Consider the following 20,251-nt stretch of genomic DNA (forward strand, 5'->3'; position numbering starts at 1 on the left):
ATTGCATAGTAAATGATGTATAGCATGCAGGAAAACAGGAATACCGTAACGCGACGACGAGGCCCCTGATTGGATGAGGCTCAGGGCAATTGCCCGACTTTGCCCAATGGAAAGACCGCCTATGCCCGGAGCTACCTTTTCGTTCTGCCTAATAAGTCTTCTACTTTGAACATTTACGTGATTTGGCACCCTCATTGTCCCAAAATGTCTTTATCAAAAAAGAGAAAAGTCGACACAGAGTGCAGAGTTTTCCAAGACAAATGGTCATCGTCCTATTTATTTATGGAGGTGAATGGGAAACCTGTGTGTTCACAGCACATTTCAGTGCTGAAAGAATATAACCTTCGGCGCCACTATTGCCCCTTTTCCACCAAATCAGTTCCAGGGCTGGTTCGGGGCCAGTGCTTAGTTTGGAACCGGGTTTTCTGTTTCCACTGACAAAGAACTGGCTCTGGGGCCAGAAAAACCGGTTCCAGGCTAGCACCAACTCTCTGCTGGGCCAGAGGAAAGAACCGCTTACATCAGCAGGGGAGCGGAGTTGTTAAGACCGACAATAGCAAGACCGCGAAAGGTCGCCATTTTTAAGCGACGAGAAGCAGCAGCTGTACAAATGTGAAGTCACCCGTTGTTGTTGTTGCTGCTTCTTCTTCTCCGTATTGTTGTTGCTTCGATGTTCACGCCAAGGTTTATGCAAACGCAGCGACGTAACTGACGTATACAGCGACGTAATGACGTGGCTCCCCTTAGCACCCCGAGTTCTCAGCTGGCTCGCAAGTTGAACGAGTTGTGAACCAGCACCAGCACTGGCCCCGAACCAGCCCTGGAACTGATTTGGTGGAAAAGGGGTAGATGAGACTCTTCATGCCGAAAAATACAACCACTTGCAAGGACAACAGAGAAGAGAGAAGGTGAATGAATTGTTGGCGGGTCTGAAGAAACAGCAGTCTGTGTTTACTCACAGCCGAGAGATTGGTGATGCTGCAGTGAAAGCTTGCTACCTTATTGCTAACGAAATTGCACTGGCTTCAAAACCATTCAGTGAGGGTGAATTTGTGAAGACGTGCATGCTGAAGGCTGCAGAGATTGTGTGCCCTGAAAAGCGTCAGGCTTTTGCAAATATCAGTCTGACAAGAAACACAGTTTCAGACAGGATTTCTGATCTTTCGGCGGATGTGGACAGCCAAATGAAGCACAAAGTAAAATCATTTATTGCTTTTTCAGTTGCAATTGATGAAAGCACTGACATTACAGATGTTGTGCAACTGGCCATATTCATCCGCGGAGTTGATGACACTTTGACCGTCACCGAGGAGTTCTTGGAGCTGGTGCCAACAACGGATACCACAACAGCAGGAGATATTTTCACCGTCCTCGTCGGAGCGCTGGACAGGGTTGGAGTGGACTGGTCCCGCGCTGTCAGCCTGGCTACAGATGGTGCGCCATCAATGATCGGGGGGGAAAAGCAGGTGTCGTGACAAGATTCAGAGAGAAAGTTCAGACGGCAAATGGAGGATGTGATTTTTGGACTTTTCACTGTATTTTGCATCAGGAGGCGTTGTGTTGCAAGTCATTAAAGATGGAAAACGTCATGGAGGTAGTCGTCCGAACTGTTAATTTCATCCGATCCAGAGGCCTGAATCACCCTCAGTTTGACAGCCTTCTTAGAGAGAAAGACCACAACTATGGCCTGCCATACCACACCGAGGTAAGATGGTTAAGCCGAGGTGCTGTGCTGAGGAGGTTCTTTAATTTGAGTGGAAATTGAACAGTTTATGGAAAAAAAGGGCAAACCAGTGTTAGAATTTCAGTCCACAGAATGAATACAGGACCTTGTATTTATGGTGGATGTTACAGAGCACCTGAATAACTTGAACAAAATGCTGCAAGGGTGCAACAAAGTTGTCACGCAATATTATGACAGCATATGTGCGTTCAAGTTGAAGCTGTCATTGTGGGAGAGACAACTCGCTGGTGGTGATGCTGCTCACTTTCCTTGTCTGAAAGACGTGTACGCGACCCAACATGCTGCAGACATGAAGCGGTTCAAAGATAAGATAACGGGACTATTGCGGGAGTTTGAGCAACGCTTTCAGATTTTTGGTGAACTGGAGAAAGACTTCAAAGTTTTTTGCTCTCCATTCACCGTGAATGCCTCTGATCTGCCCGTCAACATCCAACTTGAAATAATAGACTTGCAGTGTGACTCAGATTTGAAGGGCAAATTTGCCGCAGCTGGCTTGGACACATTTTATCAGTATCTCTTGCCAGGTTACCCCAACTTGACAGCCCTTGCTGCAAAAGTGTTATGCATGTTTGGAACCACACATCTTTGTGAGCAAGTTTTCTCTGTAATGAGCATCAATAAAACAAAGCTGCATTGAAGGCTCATGCACAAGCACTTGAATGACGTCCTGAAATTGGCTGTCACTCGGGATGTGACACCTGATATTGATGCACTTGTGAAAGCTAAAAGATGCCAGGTTTCAGGAGTAAAATATACAGTGGGTTGAATGCACTTAAAATGCTGCATGAGAAACACCCTGATATAGTTCTGTGAAAATGAATATCTTCTGTGGAGATTTAAAGAAAGTGAACAGTGTGTGATTTACTGTAATAATTCATAAGTTTGTTTTACTGAAATTGTTTATGCATTGCACAGCTTTTATTTTTCTATCAATAGTGTAGCCTACAAGGCAGGGAGTAATTCAACCCTCTTGAATCATTTCAGTTTGTATGGTGTGGTGATTTAGCTTGGAATTAAGATGTGGAAATGACAAATGAGGTATCTGATACCTAGAAGAGTTGTTTTTGTTCAATCCCAGATAGTCTGTGACTTAAAGTTGTATGCCTTTGTAGAAACACTGAGACAAAGTCTAAGTTCCAATCACTGAGGCATTGTGTTCTTGAAATTGCACCAATTTTTGTCCTCAGAATTTTTAACTAATTTGAAGTGTTTTGTCACTGTGTTTTGTTTACTTGTGTACAGTTTTTGTGTACAATTTTCAGAATGTTCTTGTACTATTTTGAACCAAACTAAAACAATCTGAAGTTGTCATTTATTTTTAAGCTATTATGCCATGATTTTACCGGTCCGGCCCACGCGGGAATGGATTTTCCTCCATGTGGCCCCTGAGCAAAATGAGTTTGACACCCCTGGAACAGCAATCTTCAGTTATACCACAGATTCTCAATTGGATTGAGGTCTGGGCTTTGACTGTCATTCCAAGACATTTAAATGTTTCCCTTTATCCCACTCTAATGTAGCTTTAGCAGTATGTTTAGGGTCATTGTCCTGTTAAACCGTGAATCTTCATCCCAGTCTCAAACCTCTGGCTGACTCAAACAGGTTTTCCTCCAGAATTGCCCTGTATTTCGTGCCATCCATCTTTCCTTCAGTCCTGATTAGCTTTCCTGTCCCTGCAGATGAAAAACATCCCCACAGCATGATGCTGCCACCACCATGCTTCACTGTAGGAATGGTGTTCTCAGGGGGTTGGGTTTGTGCCACACATGGCATTTCCCATGATGGCCAAAAAGTTCAATTTTAGTCTCATTTGACCAGAGAATCTTCCATGTGTTTGGGGAGTCTGTCACATGCTGTTGGGCAAACTCCAAATGTGTTTTTTTTTTTTTCTTGGCCACTCTCCCATAAAGCCCCACTTTGTGGCATGTACGGCTTCAAGTGGTCCTATGGACAGATACTCCCATCTCCACTGTGGATGTTTACAGCTCCCTCAGCATTATCGGTGGTGTCTTTGTTGCATCTCTGATTAATGCCCTCCTTGCCCGGCCTGTGAGGTTTGGTGGGCGGCCTTCTCTTGTCAGGTTTGTAGTGGTGCCATATTCTTTCCATTTTGCTATAATGGATTTAATGGTGCTCCCTGGGATATTCAAAGTTTGGGATATTTATTATTCAACCCTGATCTACAGTATACTTCTCCACAACTTTGTCTCTGACCTGTTTGGAGTGCTCCTTGGTTTTCATAAATCAACCTTCCAGAACAGGTTGATTTATACAGACATCATGTGACATTTTGATTGCATGCAGGTGTATCTTAACCAACTAATTATGTGACTTAAGAAGTGAATTGGTTGGACCAGCTCTAAAGGAGTTTCATATGAAAGGGGGTGAATACTTATGCACACTCCAGATTTCTGTTTCTTTCATCTTGATTATTGTGTCACAATAAAAAAAGTGCACCTTTAAAGCTGTAGGCATGTTGTGTAAATCAAATGGTGCTAACCCTCTAAAAAATCCATTTTAATTCCAGCTTGTAATGCAACAAAACAGGACAAACACCAAGGGGGACTGAATACTTTTGCAAGACACTGTATATGGGCAGTATTATTCCTCTTTAAATACATGTGACAAGTTTTTAGCATGTGAGCGATATTTCTCAGTACACAATGGTGTATTTCTGAGGTCTCAGGCATCATTTCTATGTTCTGTCTATTATATAAAGTTACTTTTGACTTGAAATGTTTTGGTTGCATTCATCATTTGTGAATTAATTTAGACAATTTTTTTGAATTGACTGGTTTTTATTATGCTTCTCTTTCATCTGAGTTCTCAGAATATTTGCTGATCTTTGATCGCTGGAGGAAGCAAATAACTGTCCATGTCTGTTCCTTGTTCTTCATCTTCCAGGAAATCCCGTAGTCTCCTCACGGTCTGTTCACCGTCCTGACTCCTCTTCCTCTCCAGCTCCTGAGCCGTCTCCATCTTATAGATTATAGTCCCGTCTTCTCTCTTGTCAGCATTAACTGTACTACAGTGGCTGTCAGGGATCATGGGACTGTCTGTGTCAGAGCTGGATTCTGACTTTGGAAAGCCCTCTAAAATCTAGAAGGGTTAGGGATTATAGTTTACCACAATTAACAGTCAAAATGCAACTTAGCAAGGGGAGTGTATGCAATATTCAGGTTGACGGGATGTGTGTGTTTACCTTTGCTGTTTTCTGAAATGAGAAGGAATCTGGGGAAGCTTTGGCAATAAGAAAATAACGCAGCCTTGAATTCGGTATTCCCAGCTGTGGAAAATAACATACTAAGTTACTGTGGAAGTATTGTAGAGTTCTACTGATTTCAGAAACGGTCTGGTAGCTTATTATTTATGCTACAGCAAGTTCTTTCTTTGTGTGCATTTTCAGCAAAAGCTGGTAAAAGTTGGTGTTAAAGTTCTTTATAAACCGAACAGAGAAGTCGGTCACTTAGGCTTAGTGAAACAACTGGTTTATTTTAAAACATGACTATATTATTATTATTACAAATACTGATATCAGAAGATATTTGGTTATTTGCATGTATCTATGTATCTAAGTCTCCTGGAGTAAAACGATAATTACTTTTAAAATACAGAATAAAAGGAAATGCTCACACAAGTGGGTGATATCATTAATTCCTGAAAGTTGTATCTACAGTCCTGTAAAGTCTTTATCAAGGCATTTCTGGAAAAAAAGAAAAAAAAGTCAAAACCACACAATGTGAATTTAACTCCTTCCTTTATACCTTTTGGAATCAAAACGTCCTGTTTTTATGCTTACAGTTAGTTAATTTGTAATAACCTTCCGCTAAACGCTTCAATAAGACATGGCAGTGTAAGTGACCATATTAACAATGACGGTGTGAAAACAAAATGTTTAATCCAGAACAGTGCTGAAGGACAGCTGAGTGAGTTGAGGACTTGCCCTTGGCAAGGTTACCTTGCAGAGGACGACTCAAAGCCTTTCACATTCTCCAACAGAATGAAGCGGGGCATCTTGTTCAACCTACAAACAGAGCACAGACTTTCGTTCTTTCTTAAAACAGCATTATGAGATTGAGTGGCTGCAAATTCTGAAATGTCTCACTAATAGCAATAATCTGCTTAAAAGTTTTTATTATACATAAATTAACAGAACCTGGAAATGTAGATGAAAAGTCCATCACTGTAGTGCCTAACTGAATGTAGACTTTCCTCCGGGTGCTCCGGTTTCCCCCACAGTCCAAAGACATGCAGGTTAGGTTAACTGGTGACTCTAAGGCCAAGTTTACATTAGACCGTATCTGTCTCGTTTTCTTCGCGGATGCACTGTCCGTTTACATTAAAACGCCTGGAAACGCCGGGAAACGGGAATCCGCCAGGGTCCACGTATTCAATCTAGATCGTGTCTGGTCCGGTGCTGTGTAAACATTGAGAATACGCGGATACGCTGTGCTGAGCTCTAGCTGGCGTCGTCATTGGACAACGTCACTGTGACCTCCACCTTCCTGATTCGCTGGCGTTGGTCATGTGACGCGACTGCTGAAAAACGGCGCGGACTTCCGCCTTGTATCACCTTTCATTAAAGAGTATAAAAGTATGAAAATACTGCAAATACTGATGCAAATACTGCCCATTGTGTAGTTATGATTGTCTTTAGGCTTGCCATCCTTCCACTTGCAAGTGGTAAGTGATATGCACTGGGATCACACACACAGCGGCTCAGTCCCGAATCACTGCTCGTGCGCTATACTTGCGCACTCTGTGAGCTGCACAGGGCCGGAGTGCGCACCCTCCAGAGGGCACTCGCTGTTCAGGGCGGAGTGATTTGGAGCACAGGATGCCTGCGGAGCCGAGCGTATCCGTGTATTGGTGTTGCTGTGTGCATGCGAATCGTGTATTGGTGTTGCTGTGTGCACGCTAATCGTTTTAAAAACGTTAATCTGATGATCCGCTGATACGGTCTAATGTAAACCCCACCTAAATTGACCGTAGGTGTGAATGTGAGTGTGAATGGTTGTCTGTGTCTATGTGTCAGCCCTGTGATGACCTGGCGACTTGTCCAGGGTGTACCCCGCCTTTCGCCCGTAGTCAGCTGGGATAGGCTCCAGCTTGTCTGCGACCCTGTAGAACAGGATAAAGCGGCTCGAGATAATGAGATGAGACATATTATATAGAGCGTACTTCCCACATTAATAAATACAAAAGTACTTTGTGTCTGCTGCATCTTTCAGTTCTTTTAAATCAAGGCTAAATACTTTCGTCTTTCCCGCTGCTTTTTATTCAATCAAATATGAGGTTTTTGATTAATTCCTCGCTCTGCACTGTAACTTTTATTCTTGTATTTTATCTGTCTTATTCTATTTTAGCTTATTTTTCTATTCTCTTACTATTTTTAATTGTACTTGAATGTCTGTTTATAATGTGTTTCTTCCTCCGTTTATTCGCCCCAACACACTTTTTTCTTTCAGTGCGACCGCAATGCATGATGGGATATATTGCTTGGTTAGTGACAATCGGTTGTACACTAATTTTCACAGTGCATTTTAGGATACTATGAGTCTACTATATAGGGTGTAATAATTCTCACTATACATTCAGACAGCACTATAAAATGGCAAACTATATAGTGAGTAGTGAGTGATTCTGGACAGAGAGATTGCTTCAGCATTTAATCTATATTGTTGATTTTCATAAAACGAATCTTAAGAAACCCATTTTAATCAGTTTATGACTTGGTCACTGGCTTACATATACAGGAGCTGGGAGTGATATTTTTACCCAAATAAAATCATATCATCTATCATACTACAGACTGTACCAAAGAGCAAAGTTTGGGATAAAGCCTGCCCCTAGTGGTGACATGAGATAACAGCACAGTCATGCAAAAAACATTTAAAGCAGATATGTTATTATTTAGAATATTTAGAAGATAATTCATACTGGCTAAACAATTTCATTTATACAGTTCAGTTTTCTTATACAGTAGACATGAGGAAAAAAAAGTAAATGGTTTGTTTTGGTAAATTAAAGTTTAGTCTCCAGTCATCTGCAAGACACCAGTCAGTAAAATCATCAAACAGGAATGGTGTGTCTGATACGTGATTCTCAGTTCATCCTACTCTACACCCCTTTATTCCTGCTGTTCATTTAGCATGTCTTTATGCTATTTAATACAATCTTTAGATTAATTAATTTAGAAAACAAGAATCAGGCTAATTAAGTCGTGCTCACTTCAATGGTCTTGGGTAACAGCAGAGTTTCGGGGAAGTTGTGTTTATAGATTTCATTGGCTGTTGTATTCACATCCACTGCAGTTACCACTTCAGCAGGGACCTAGCTCTCTAAACAGAAAAAACAAGAGGCATCAGTTAGGATACTGAGTGTTGAGGTGCAGAGTATGTTATAGTCTCAAGTATTTGTGATGATCGATGATTAAAGGTGGGGAGAACGTGGATACAAGACCTTGATGCCTACATTTTTTTTTTAAAGTAATCAAAAATTGTGCTTCACAGATTCACAGTACAACATAACAGACTGTGTTCTGCATAAATATTCTAAAACAGAGCCTCATCTGTTATTCTTTTAGCAAAGTTTTGTGCAAATGTTTTCTTATACGAAACCAAACTGCAAAGTCCCAACATTTATTTTCTTTGTACTCATATGCATACTCTGATAAATTTCACCTATAAATTACCAAGCCTGTTGACATTTAAGAATGTCCACAAAATATCACAATAGGCAAAGACAACAGAACTGAAAACAACATAATGATGACTAAAGGCTGAAAGAGCACCTCCTAATTGTAAGGCGAGTGCTAAATCTTCCAATAACGCAGCTCAGCTACTGCACTGCTTCAGCTGCAACAGATACTAACTCTTCCTCCTTTTATACAGCTGTATTTATTTTGTCCTAATTTAATGGTTCATCTTATTTATCTTTGTCTTTATTTATGATTCTGTTCTGGATTTCTTTCTTTCAAGTCATTATTTTTATTTAATTATTTTGTCTTCATTGAAGGATTAACCTTATTAGTTGGAATTTATGGATTTGTTTTCAGTTGATTTCTGTCTGGTCTGAGTTTCACCAAGATTTTCATTAAATTGTGAGTGTAATTAATTAATTAGTGAGTGAAAAAAATAATCAAGATTTAAACTTGTCAGTGTAATCTGCTTAAAGGGTACCTGTATGAATTTTAATTGCTAGTTATTTTAAAAGATCACGTACGATACCAGTGGTTCCATCATGTAATGTTCGTCATAAGCTCTTGTCAAGTATGTGCGAGTTTTAAGTCACTGCTCCGTCAGTCAGGCATGGTCAGTAACATGTTGCCTCCTTCATGGGCTGTTCCAGCACCAGTAGTGACGCACAGTCGTTGTTTTGTCCGATTGCAAATCTACTTGCACGTAATGCCATGAAATAATAGATACGTGCCATAAAATAAAGATCTATTACAAGTGTTAGGGCTATATTTATTCAGCGTGTTCTGAAGTTACTTGAGTGGGAACTTGCCTGTTCATCAGCTCCCCTTCAGGTGCTGGTCCCCGGAGGTACCTGCGGATCATGCAGTCAATGAAGGCTGTTTCCAGGGACGGTTTGTGAAGGACATACTCGTGCAGATTCGGGGTAGACGTAATGCAGCTGTCAAAGCGGTCTGCATTGAGTTCATGTGTTTGACAACAGTCGGACTCCATGTTAGTTCTCATGACAGAGCACTGCCCGCATTGACACCATGGAGTGGTAGCCATTTTGGATCTACCGTCATGCACACCTCTTGCAGCAGTTTCCTCCTCCAAATCACTAGAATGTGATGACTCACTGTCCTTACAAGCCTCCTCCCTCTCTGGCTCGAATAGATAACCATTAACACCCATTTCATCAAAGCTGCTAGCCATATTTTGCTTCTTTAACACCTCCTTTCACCTCGAATCTTGACCAACAGAACACTGCATGTTTATTCACAGCCGATAACCTGGAATCAACGACTGTACGTCACTTCCAGCCAGCAATGGCTGCCCCCCATTGGTTCTGCCCCTGCAGGTAATTCATGGAATAAAATTGTCCACAAAAGTGCTTTTATGGTGTTTTTTTTGACTGAATGTCCGTGTCTTTTGTCTATAAGTAGTACATAAAGCATGATAAATGTTGTAACCATGACCAGTACCGGTACACTTTAATTACAGTAACTCATGCCAATTATATGATTTGAACCCTATCCATCAAAGACTCACAATAGTCTCGTCTCGTCTTCATCCGCTTTATCCGGGGCGGGGTTGCGGAGGCAGCAGTCTGAGCATGAAAGCCCAAACTTCCCTTTCCCCAGACACCTCGGCCAGCTCCTCAGGAAGAACACCGAGGCGTTCCCAGGCCAGCCGAGAGACATCGTCCCTCCAGCGTGTCCTGGGTCTTTCCCGGGGCCTCCTCCTGGGGGGACATGCCTGGAACACCTCCCCAGGGAGGCATCCAGGAGGCATCCGAAAGAGATGCCTGAGCCACCTCAGCTGATTTCTCTCGATGTGGAGGAGCAGCGGCTCTACTCCGAGCTCCTCCCGAGTGACTGTGCTTCTCACCCTCTCTCTAAGGGAGCGCCCAGCCACCCTGCGAAGGAAACTAATATCGGCCGCTTGTATCCGCGATCTTGTTCTTTCGGTCATTACCCAAAGCTCATGACCATAGGTGAGAGTTGGAACGTAGATCGACTGGTAAATCGAGAGCTTCGCCTTTTGGCTCAGCTCTTTCTTCACCACGACGGACCGGTAAAGCGACCGCATCACTGCGGAGGCTGCACTGATCCGCCTGTCGATCTCACGCATTATCCTTTCCCCACTCGTGAACAAGATCCCGAGATACTTAAACTCCTCCACTTGAGGCAGGACTTCTCCACCAACCTGGAGAGGGCAAGCCACCCTTTTCCGGTCGAGAACCATGGCCTCGGACTTGGAGGTGCCGATTCTTATCCCAGCCGCTTCACACTCGACTGCAAACCGCCCCAGTGCATGCTGAAGGTCCTGGTTTGAAGAAGCCAACAGGACAACATCATCCGCAAAAAGCAGAGATGAAATCCTGTGGTTCCCAAACAGGATTCCTTCCGGCCCCTGGCTGCGCCTAGAAATTCTGTCCATAAAAATTATGAACAGAACCGGTGACAAAGGGCAGCCCTGCCGGTGTCCAACATGCACTGGGAACAGGTCTGACTTACTGCCGGCAATGCGAACCAGACTCCTGCTCTGTTCGTACAGGGACCGGACAGCCCTGAACCCAAAGAGCCCTGAACCCCATACTCCCATACTCCCGAAGCACCCCCCACAGAATACCACGAGGGGCACGGTCGAATGCCTTCTCCAGATCCACAAAGCACATGTGGACTGGTTGGGCAAACTCCCATGAACCCTCGAGCACCCTATGAAGGGTATAGAGCTGGTCCAGTGTTCCACGACCAGGACGAAAACCGCATTGTTCCCCCTGGATCTGAGGTTCGACTATTGGCCGAATTCTCCTCTCCAGTAACCTGGAGTAAACCCTCCCTGGGAGGCTGAGAAGTGTGATTCCCCTATAATTGGACCTAGGGCTGCACAATTAATCGAATTTAATCGAAAATCGCGATTTTGGCTGCCACGATTAAATTAAATGAAAATCGCGATTTATTTCCATTTAAAATGCGAGCTCTGCTGCATATCTGATCAAGCACTTTTTGACCAGTACTCCGCCAAACCATTAGGGGGCGAACCGACGCATGTAAGGTTTCATTACTCCGCCTAAATAAGCAAGCAAGCCAAGTGTGCAGAGCTTCAGTGCAGCGGTATCTTCTTCAAGGGGTGATAGCGTGAGAGTAGGTAACAGATTGAGCGTATTTAGCACTGGAGGCAATGTTGTGACCTGCCTCATGTTTAAAGCCAGAGCATGTTGATAGGCTGGTCTTTCTAGCTAAAAACTTGTAGGCCTCAATGCTATGCAATTGTTGCAATTGAGTTTTCAGTTCCTTCATCGTTTGGTAATTTCTTGGATAAATTTCATTTATTTGTCATTTGGAAATCAGAATTTCTCTTTTAAATTTCATTCTGCACTGAAGTTCATATTGTTTGTTTGAATATAGTGAAATAAAATTTAAGTGATTTCCCTAACATCAAGAATAATCGTGATTTAATAATTGTGATTACAATTTTGATCAAGATAATCATGATTATCATTTTTTCCATAATCGTGCAGCCCTAATTGGAGCACACTCTCCGGTTCCCTTTCTTAAAAAGAGGGACCACCACCCCAGTCTGCCACTCCAAAGGCACTGTCCCCAGATGCCACGCGATGCTGCAGAGGCGTGTCAGCCAAGACAGCCCCACAACATCCAGAGACTTGAGATACTCAGGGCGGATCTCATCCACCCCCGGTGCCCTGCCACCGAGGAGCTTGAAAACCACCTCAGTGACTTCAGCTTGGGTAATGGACGAGTCCACCTCTGAGTTATCAGCCTCCGCTTCCTCAATGGAAGATGTGATGGTGGGATTGAGGAGATCCTCGAAGTATTCCTTCCACTGCCTGACAATGTCCCCAGTAGAGGTCAACAGCACCCACCCGCACTGTAAACAGTATTGGCAGAGTACTGCTTCCCCCTCCTGAAGCGCCGGACGGCTTGCCAGAATCTCTTCGAGGCCGACGGATAGTCCTCCTCCACGGCCTCACCGAACTCCTCCCAGTTCCGAGTTTTTGCCTCCGCAACTGCCCTAGCTGCGGCATGCCTGGCCTGCCGATACCCCTCAGCTGCCTCCGAAGTCCCGGAGGCCAACATGGCCCGATAGGACTCCTTCAGCTTGACAGCGCCCCTTACTTCCGGTGTCCACCACTGGGTTCGGGGATTGCCGCCACGACAGGCACCGGAGACCTTGCGGCCACAGCTCCGAACAGCTGCATCTACAATGGAGGTAGAGAACATGGTCCACTCAGACTCAATGTCCCCCGCCTCTCTCGGAAGCTGGGAGAAGCTCTCCCAGAGGTGGGAGTTAAAGACCTCCCCGACAGAGTGCTCGGCCAGACGTTCCCAGCAGACCCTCACCATACGTTTGGGCCTGCCAGGTCTGTCCGGCTTCCTCCTCCGCCAGCAGATCCAACTCCCCACCAGGTGGTGATCAGTTGACAGCTCAGCCCCTCTCTTCCCCCGAGTGTCCAAGACATGGGGCCGGAGACCCGATGAAACGACAACAAAATTGATCATCGACCTCCGACCTAAGGTGTCCTGGTGCCACGTGCACTTATGGACACCCCTATGCTCAAACATGGTGTTCGTTATGGACAAACCGTGACTAGCACAGAAGTCCAATAACAAAACACCACTCGGGTTCAGATCGGGGAGGCCGTTCCTCCCAATCACGCCCCTCCAGGTGTCACTGTCATTGCCCACGTGAGTGTTGAAGTCCCCCAGTAGAACAATGACAAGTCCCCAGTCTGAGCACCTCTCAGTACCTCTCCCAGGGACTCCAAGAATGCCACATACTCTATACTGCTATTCAGCCCGTAGGCACAAACAACAGCAAGAGCCCTCTCCCTGACCTGAAGGCGTAGAGAGGTGACCCTCTCGTTCACTGGGGTAAACTCCAACACATGGCGGCTGAGCTGGGGAGCTATAAGCAAGCCCACACCAGCCCGCCGCCGCTCACCATGGGCGACTCCAGAGAAGTGGAGAGTCCAGCCCCTCTCGAGGAGCTGGGTTCCGGAGCCCAAGCTGTGCGTGGAGGCGAGCCCGACTATCTCTAGCCGGTACCTCTCAACCTCCCGCACAAGCTCAGGCTCTTCTCCCCCAGCGAAGTGACATTCCATGTCAGGGCTCGACATTAACAGTAGCCCGATTGCCCGGGGCAACCATTCAATAGATTCGGACAACCAGACTCTCACAAATGCTTGCCTGATTGGGCAACTACCCAAATATGTCAAGTTGCGTGAAAAACGATGTTTATTCATTCATATTATGATGAAATTCCATCACGATTTGCGATTGTTTGACTCCAAAAGACCGTGTCCATGTTATCATTACGGGATGTTCAACAACTAGCGGAATTCAAATTTGCACATCGCGGGCTCGCAATGCAGTTTCCCATTGCTAATAATTATCGCGTAGTGCATATCCAGTGTTCTATGCAGACCCTCCAGGATTTTGCGATGTTGCGATTTGCAAATTCAACCAATCCCCGCGAATTCAGGGCAGTGTTGCAATTATATCCAATCATCGCAACTTTCCCGCAAATTTGACCAATCGTTGGTGTCGTCTTGAGGTGACGTCGACAAGCTACCTTCCGCCTTACTTCCGTGTATACGTTCAAGAGAAGCAGCATGTGCGCAGTGTTGCCAGATTGGGCGGTTTTAAGTGCATTTTGGCAGGTTTTGAACATATTTTGGGCTGGAAAATGTCAGCAGTATCTGGCAACACTGCATGATGTGCGAGTCAGCGTTTCTATAGGCTTAAATTCTGTTACTGAAAGCGTGTTATGTTTACAGTGAAGGACTGTGTGCACTTTATTTTTTTTACTTAATACAAGAAATTAATGGATGCCAACATTTTTGTCAAAATGGTATTTTATTTTCCATTGTTTAGGCAGCTTCAGTATCATACTGTGAGATTCTGTTCAAATTGTTTTTTTTCTTCTATGAAGCCTGAGCCATTTATTTTATTAGTTTATAATTATTGTTTAATTTAGTCTTCAGGAGAGACTGCCTGCACACAGTACTAGTATTAATAGTTTTTTTTTTTTCTTACATGAAAGCTGAGGCATTTATATTATATTTTAAGGTAACTTCATGTTGTGCTGTGAGGTTCTATGCACTTTAAAGGGCTGATGACACAAACATGACTCTGCAATTTCTTAAATAAACTATACAACATGGCAAACATGTTAGATTTCTGTTATAATTACGTGAAAAGAAGCTGTTGTTACGCGAATATCCAACTTTTAATTGCACAGCGCAAGAAAACTGGGTCCGTGGCTCGCGGCCATGTTGTGACGTCAGTGGAAGAACATGCTGCGGTTCACTGGCTGTTCTACTCTGGTTCTACTCAATGGAAATGGCGCATGAAAACGCCGGTGAACTCTCTAGTGCTAGCTCTTCCTCTTCTGGGAGTCTAGAATTGTGTTGATCTCTTCCGAATAGAATCTATGATAGCCTACCCTCTTTACCCTTTGCCTCTCGTTGCTAGGCGGCAGTTACATGAAAGCCGCAAGCTTTCACAAGCAAATACATGACTGATATCACGCCGACTTTATGATTACATTTATGATTATCATGTAGAATCTATAGCTCTACGTACCTTTATCTTATGTCGTTTCACAACACATGTTCTGACAGGAGGACTGTCTTTGGATCCGGCATAGCTACTAGTAGACCCCCTCCGGAATACTGACAGTGTTGCCAGATTGGGAGGTTTCCCTCCCAGTTGGGCGGTTTCAAGTGCATTTTGGTGGGTTTTGAACATATTTTGGGCTGGAAAACTTCAGCAGTATCTGTTGCCAGATACTGCTGACGTTTTCCAGCCCAAAATGTGTTCAAAACCCACCAAAATGCACTTGAAACTGCCCAACTGGGCGGGTAACCTCCCAATCTGGCAACACTGTGTAGGCACTGCTGATGGTAGCAGCACACGTTTGTGCTGAACTGAACACCCAAGAGATTCTTTTAAGCTGGGAAGGGTGTCAAAACAATCCAAATCGAAGTGTTCAGAGCACAGGACGGATGTTGGTGAGGGCTCCCACTTGTCACGAGTGCGCCTGACTTGCCTCACCCACTTCGCATGCAGCTCGGGATCTCTGGGAAACTTGAATAAACTTACCCCATCCTTGTGGGTTTTGAAGCAAAAGCCGGCAACACAACGTGAAGGCATAATAACTATATATGTGCGTGTATAATAATGACAAACTGAACACCTGTCGCATCAACAACAAACTGGTAAGTTAGGAGGAAGGTTCTTTCGCTGACGTCATATAGCCCCTCCTCCTCTTTCGTCTCCTGGGTGCTGCAGCCCTGTCAAATTTGCCCAAATAGCTGCGTTTTTTATCATAACTTGTAAAATAGGCGCCTTCGTGAATTAATATATGGATCATCGGGAATTACTTTTTATGTTATAAAACATCGCCAAAGATGTCAAAAACGTGTCATCAGCACTTTAACCTTTGAACCAACAGGTGCATTTGCATAACTAAAGCCTATTTTTCTGCATTTTTGTAGTCCTGGTAATCTTTTATATTGGTAAAGTTGTTTATAGGACCATTTCTCGGTGTCTTTGCTTTTTGAATCAATAGTTTTTCAGTAATAACTTAATATTTAACATATCACTCAATTTTAATCACAAAAAGAGAAAATCGCAACAATTCCTCGCAACTTTCACTTCCTCCCGCAATGTAATCGCAACAAAAACCTAAAAAACACCGCAACTTTCATCGCAATTTTTTGGAAACCCCCTCACAACATCAGACATTTTAGCCCGCAACAATCACAAAAAAGGGCAGCGAAATCCTGGGGGGACTGTCTATTGGTATGTCCTTCACTGCATGACTAATTACCACATTACTCGCACGGGGCGCTAGTGTCAATGCTTGTTGATACAGACAGCGTCTGAGAAGGTTGAATAATAAATAAAAAAAGTAATATTTGGGCAACCATGTTCTGAGTTCGGGCAACCAGATTTCTACAAATGGTTGCCCAAATGGGCAATACATGTCTCAAAGTTAATGTAGAGCCCTGCATGTCCCAACAGCTAGCCGCTGAGTTTGGGGATCAGGTCGTCAAGGCCCCTGCCTTCGACTGCCACCTAATCCACACTGCACCAGCCCCCTATGGCTACCTCTGTGGGTGGTGAACCCACAGGAGGTCGGGCCCACGTCACCGCTTCGGGCTGAGCCCAGCCAGGCCCCGTGGGCAAAGGCCCGGCCACCAAGCGCTCGCATACGAGCCCCAACCCCGGGCCTGGCTCCAGGGTGGGGCCCTGGCTGTGCCATACCAGGCGATGTCACGATCCTTGATTTTATTTTATTTATAAGGGTTTCGGTGACTCACAATACTGAGTTTCCTTATACATCTCAGGGACCGCACATCTCACTTTACCTCGCTCATTTGCACTATTCCGCACTACCTCATCTTAACAGCTGCTAGTTTGTTTATACTGCTTATTTCATGTTTACCTGTCAAGTTTAACAGTCAAGTGCCCTTGACTGTTTGGTTATTTGAACCAATTTGTGTGTGTGTGTGTGTGTGTGTGTGTATATATATATATATATATATGAGTGTTTAGTCTACATCTAGTTCATATCTAGAGTGTTTATACTGTTTATATTGTCTCAGTGTTTAGTCTGTGTGTGGTTCTTATCTAATGTTTACACTGATTATATTGTCTGTTTAGTCTATGTCTTGTTCTTATCTAGTGTTTATGCTGTTTATTTATACTGTTTATATTGTTTGTCTGAATGTTTAGTCTATGTCGAGTTCCTATCTAGAGTGTTAATACTGTTTATATTGTTTGTTTTTTTCAATTATTCTATTTTTATTTATTGCATTGCCTGTTTGCACCGTGGGTCAGAGAGGCCTGATATTTCATCTGTGCTGTATGTCGAGCATGTATAGCATATTTGACAACAAAGTTGACTTGACATCAATTTACACAGTCTCATGAAATCCACATTTCTTGGTCCTGTGAACAATTATGAATATCCAGCTTGATAAATAATACCCACTGTTTACTGACATGCTGTTATTGTTTGTATTCTTCCGATTACTGTCAGCCCCTACTGTAAATGTTATCACTGCTATTTTTTTTTGCTGTTAGTATGTCATTATTATTATCTCATCTCATCTCATTATCTCTAGCCGCTTTATCCTTCTACAGGGTCGCAGGCAAGCTGGAGCCTATCCCAGCTAACTACGGGCGAAAGGCGGGGTACACCCTGGACAAGTCGCCAGGTCATCACAGGGCTGACACATATGGCCCTTTTCCACTACCCTTTTTCAGCTCACTTCAGCTCGCTTCAGCTCACTTCAGCCCGACACGGCTCGCGTTTCGACTACCAAAAACCAGCACGACTCAGCTCGTTTCAGCCCTGCTTAGCCCCTAAAACTCGCACCGTTTTGGAGTGGGGCTGAAGCAAGCCAAAGCGAGCCGAGTGAGGTTGGGGGTGTGAGCAGACACTCCCCTGTGCACTGATTGGTGAGGAGGCGTGTCCTCACATGCCCACACACGCCCCGCGAGCACGCTGGGATCTGTAAACACCGTAAACCCGGAAGAAGAATAATTACGAATTATGAGAATTTCTGAAGCCTTATGCGCCTCCTCGCCTCATCTATACGCTCTTGCCAGTATCTGTTGGCGTTGTCGGTGACAACAAGCCACAGCACCAAGACCAGCAACACTAACAACTCCATGTCCTCCATGTTTATTGTTTACTATTCGGGTCGTGAGACTACCGCTTAAAAGATCACTGACACAGTGACATACAGAGCATCGTGGACGAGTTTGCGGAGCGCAAGGCTCGTCGTATGCCCTTCAAATAATGCGCGCAGTAGGCTATTGATGTTTTATTATGAGCCATGTACAGTATGTCGCCTAATGTTTTTTTGTTTCTGAGTTACATGTTCGTTTGAAGGACTTAATGTACAAAATAACATAGTTGCACCCGGTAGTGTTGAAATTGGTAAACACAGTGCATTCAGTGAGGTTTGCACCGCCCTCCTTTTATTTCTGACTCTTCCTGTCACCGTTGCAACCTCTGAGCGCTCATTCGTATGCCCTTCAAATAATGTGCGCAGTATAGGCTATTGATGTTTTATTATGAGCCATGTACAGTATCCTAATGTTTTTTGTTTCTGAGTTACATGTTCGTTTGAAGGACTTGATGTACTAAATAACATAGTTGCACCCGGTAGTGTTGAAATTGGTAAACACCGCAGTTGCGGACATTTTGTAGCCTAAAATGATGTTATGATAAGCTTTAATAAAGGGCCCGGTCATTTGCCCCGCCCCCGGCCCGGCTCTGACTTGTTCCGCCACTGTCACTGATGTCACTGTTTGCGCTGCTTAACGACATCACGTGACGTCCACCCACTTTCGCTAACTCCACCCAATGTGTCCACCCACTTCCAGCCAGCACGGTTCAGCGCGGTTGTAGTCGAAATGCAACTCCAACAGCCCCGCTCAGCTCGACTCAGCACGGCACGGCTCAGCCGCGTTTGTAGTGGAAAAGCGGCAATAGACACAGACAACCATTCACACTCACATTCGCACCTATGGTCAATTTAGAGTCACCAGTTAACCTAACCTGCATGTCTTTGGACTGTGGGGGAAACCGGAGCACCCGGAGGAAACCCACGCGGACACGGGGAGAACATGCAAACTCCACACAGAAAGGCCCTCGCCGGCCCCGGGGCTCGAACCCAGGACCTTCTTGCTGTGAGGCGACAGCGCTAACCACTACACCACTGTGCCGCCTCATTATTATTATTATTATTATGGGCGGCACGGTGGTATAGTGGTTAGCGCTGTCACCTCACAGCAAGAAGGTCCGGGTTCAAGCCCCGTGGCCGGCGAGGGCCTTTCTGTGCGGAGTTTGCATGTTCTCCCCGTGTCCGCGTGGGTTTCCTCCGGGTGCTCCGGTTTCCCCCACAGTCCAAAGACATGCAGGTTAGGTTAACTGGTGATTCTAAATTGACCGTAGGTGCGAATGTGAGTGTGAATGGTTGTCTGTGTCTATGTGTCAGCCCTGTGATGACCTGGCGACTTGTCCAGGGTGTACCCCGCCTTTCGCCCGTAGTCAGCTGGGATAGGCTCCAGCTTGCCTGTGACCCTGTAGAAGGATAAAGCGGCTAGAGATAATGAGATGAGATGAGATTTTGATCTTATTACAGTTATTGTGTTTCCAATACTTTGTTCTATATTGTACTATAAACAATTATGCCAATAAGCAATTTAGATTTAACTGAAGAGAGAGACTCACAATTGTTGTGATGCTAAACATAATCAGGTAAAATTAATTGCACGAAATAACCAAACAAATACCAATGTCAAGAAAAAATACCTCTCAATGCATAATGCATCCCTCCAATGCCACTGTACAGTTCCAAAACACAGAGTTTCTCCATGTTTTAACATTTAGCTAAGCTCCAACATGTGAAGAGTGTGCTACCGGCACAACTCCGTCTGGAAACAACTTCCGCGTAACAAAGTTCCGCTCTACGACAGCCTCATACACTTACAATTTATTATTATTATTATTATTATTATTATTATTTGCAAAGTAGGCTGAATTGAGATACATTGAGGCAGTTTCTTAAATCATTTTTCAAATCCTCAAGGTGTTGACTATCTCCATGTGAAGGAAAGAAAAGTTTATTTGAAAGAATCATGTGGCTTACTACTTTTTTATCAAAACTGACTGAAAACTAATTTTAATGACGTTTGGTCATTGAGCACAGCCCTCGAAGAGTATATCTGGGATGCTTGGTCATTTGGGACACATAGTTTCATTGGTTTAAGATTTCATTTCC

General features: G+C 44.3%; 1 protein-coding gene and 1 pseudogene across 1 annotated transcript; one reads left to right on the top strand and one right to left on the bottom strand.

Moving 5' to 3' along the window:
- Window positions 1-1,064: 1,064 nt before the first annotated feature.
- On the top strand, window positions 1,065-2,381 carry LOC132886271 (general transcription factor II-I repeat domain-containing protein 2A-like; annotated as a pseudogene).
- A 2,140-nt stretch (window positions 2,382-4,521) lies between these two features.
- On the bottom strand, window positions 4,522-19,899 carry LOC132886069 (tRNA (cytosine(38)-C(5))-methyltransferase-like). Its single transcript, XM_060920618.1, has 6 exons — window positions 19,783-19,899; window positions 7,976-8,085; window positions 5,703-5,768; window positions 5,378-5,447; window positions 4,947-5,030; window positions 4,522-4,843 (listed from the first exon to the last, which is right to left on the bottom strand). Exons 2-6 carry the CDS (start codon window positions 8,029-8,031, stop codon window positions 4,571-4,573), a joined length of 549 nt encoding a protein of 182 aa, XP_060776601.1. The 5' UTR covers window positions 8,032-8,085; window positions 19,783-19,899; the 3' UTR covers window positions 4,522-4,570.
- Window positions 19,900-20,251: the final 352 nt, after the last annotated feature.

This window comes from Neoarius graeffei, chromosome 5, assembly GCF_027579695.1.
Source record: "Neoarius graeffei isolate fNeoGra1 chromosome 5, fNeoGra1.pri, whole genome shotgun sequence".
Lineage (NCBI taxonomy): Eukaryota > Metazoa > Chordata > Actinopteri > Siluriformes > Ariidae > Neoarius > Neoarius graeffei.

Bases quoted from the DNA above. Each gene is read 5' to 3' on its own strand.
- LOC132886069 (XM_060920618.1), bottom strand. From the start codon at position 8,031: ATGAAATCTATAAACACAACTTCCCCGAAACTCTGCTGTTACCCAAGA. The intron at 5,031-5,377 runs GTGAGCATTTCC...TATTTTCCACAG, and splicing joins TAATGATATCACCCACTTGT to CTGGGAATACCGAATTCAAG. The intron at 4,844-4,946 runs GTAAACACACAC...TAACCCTTCTAG, and splicing joins CATTTCAGAAAACAGCAAAG to ATTTTAGAGGGCTTTCCAAA.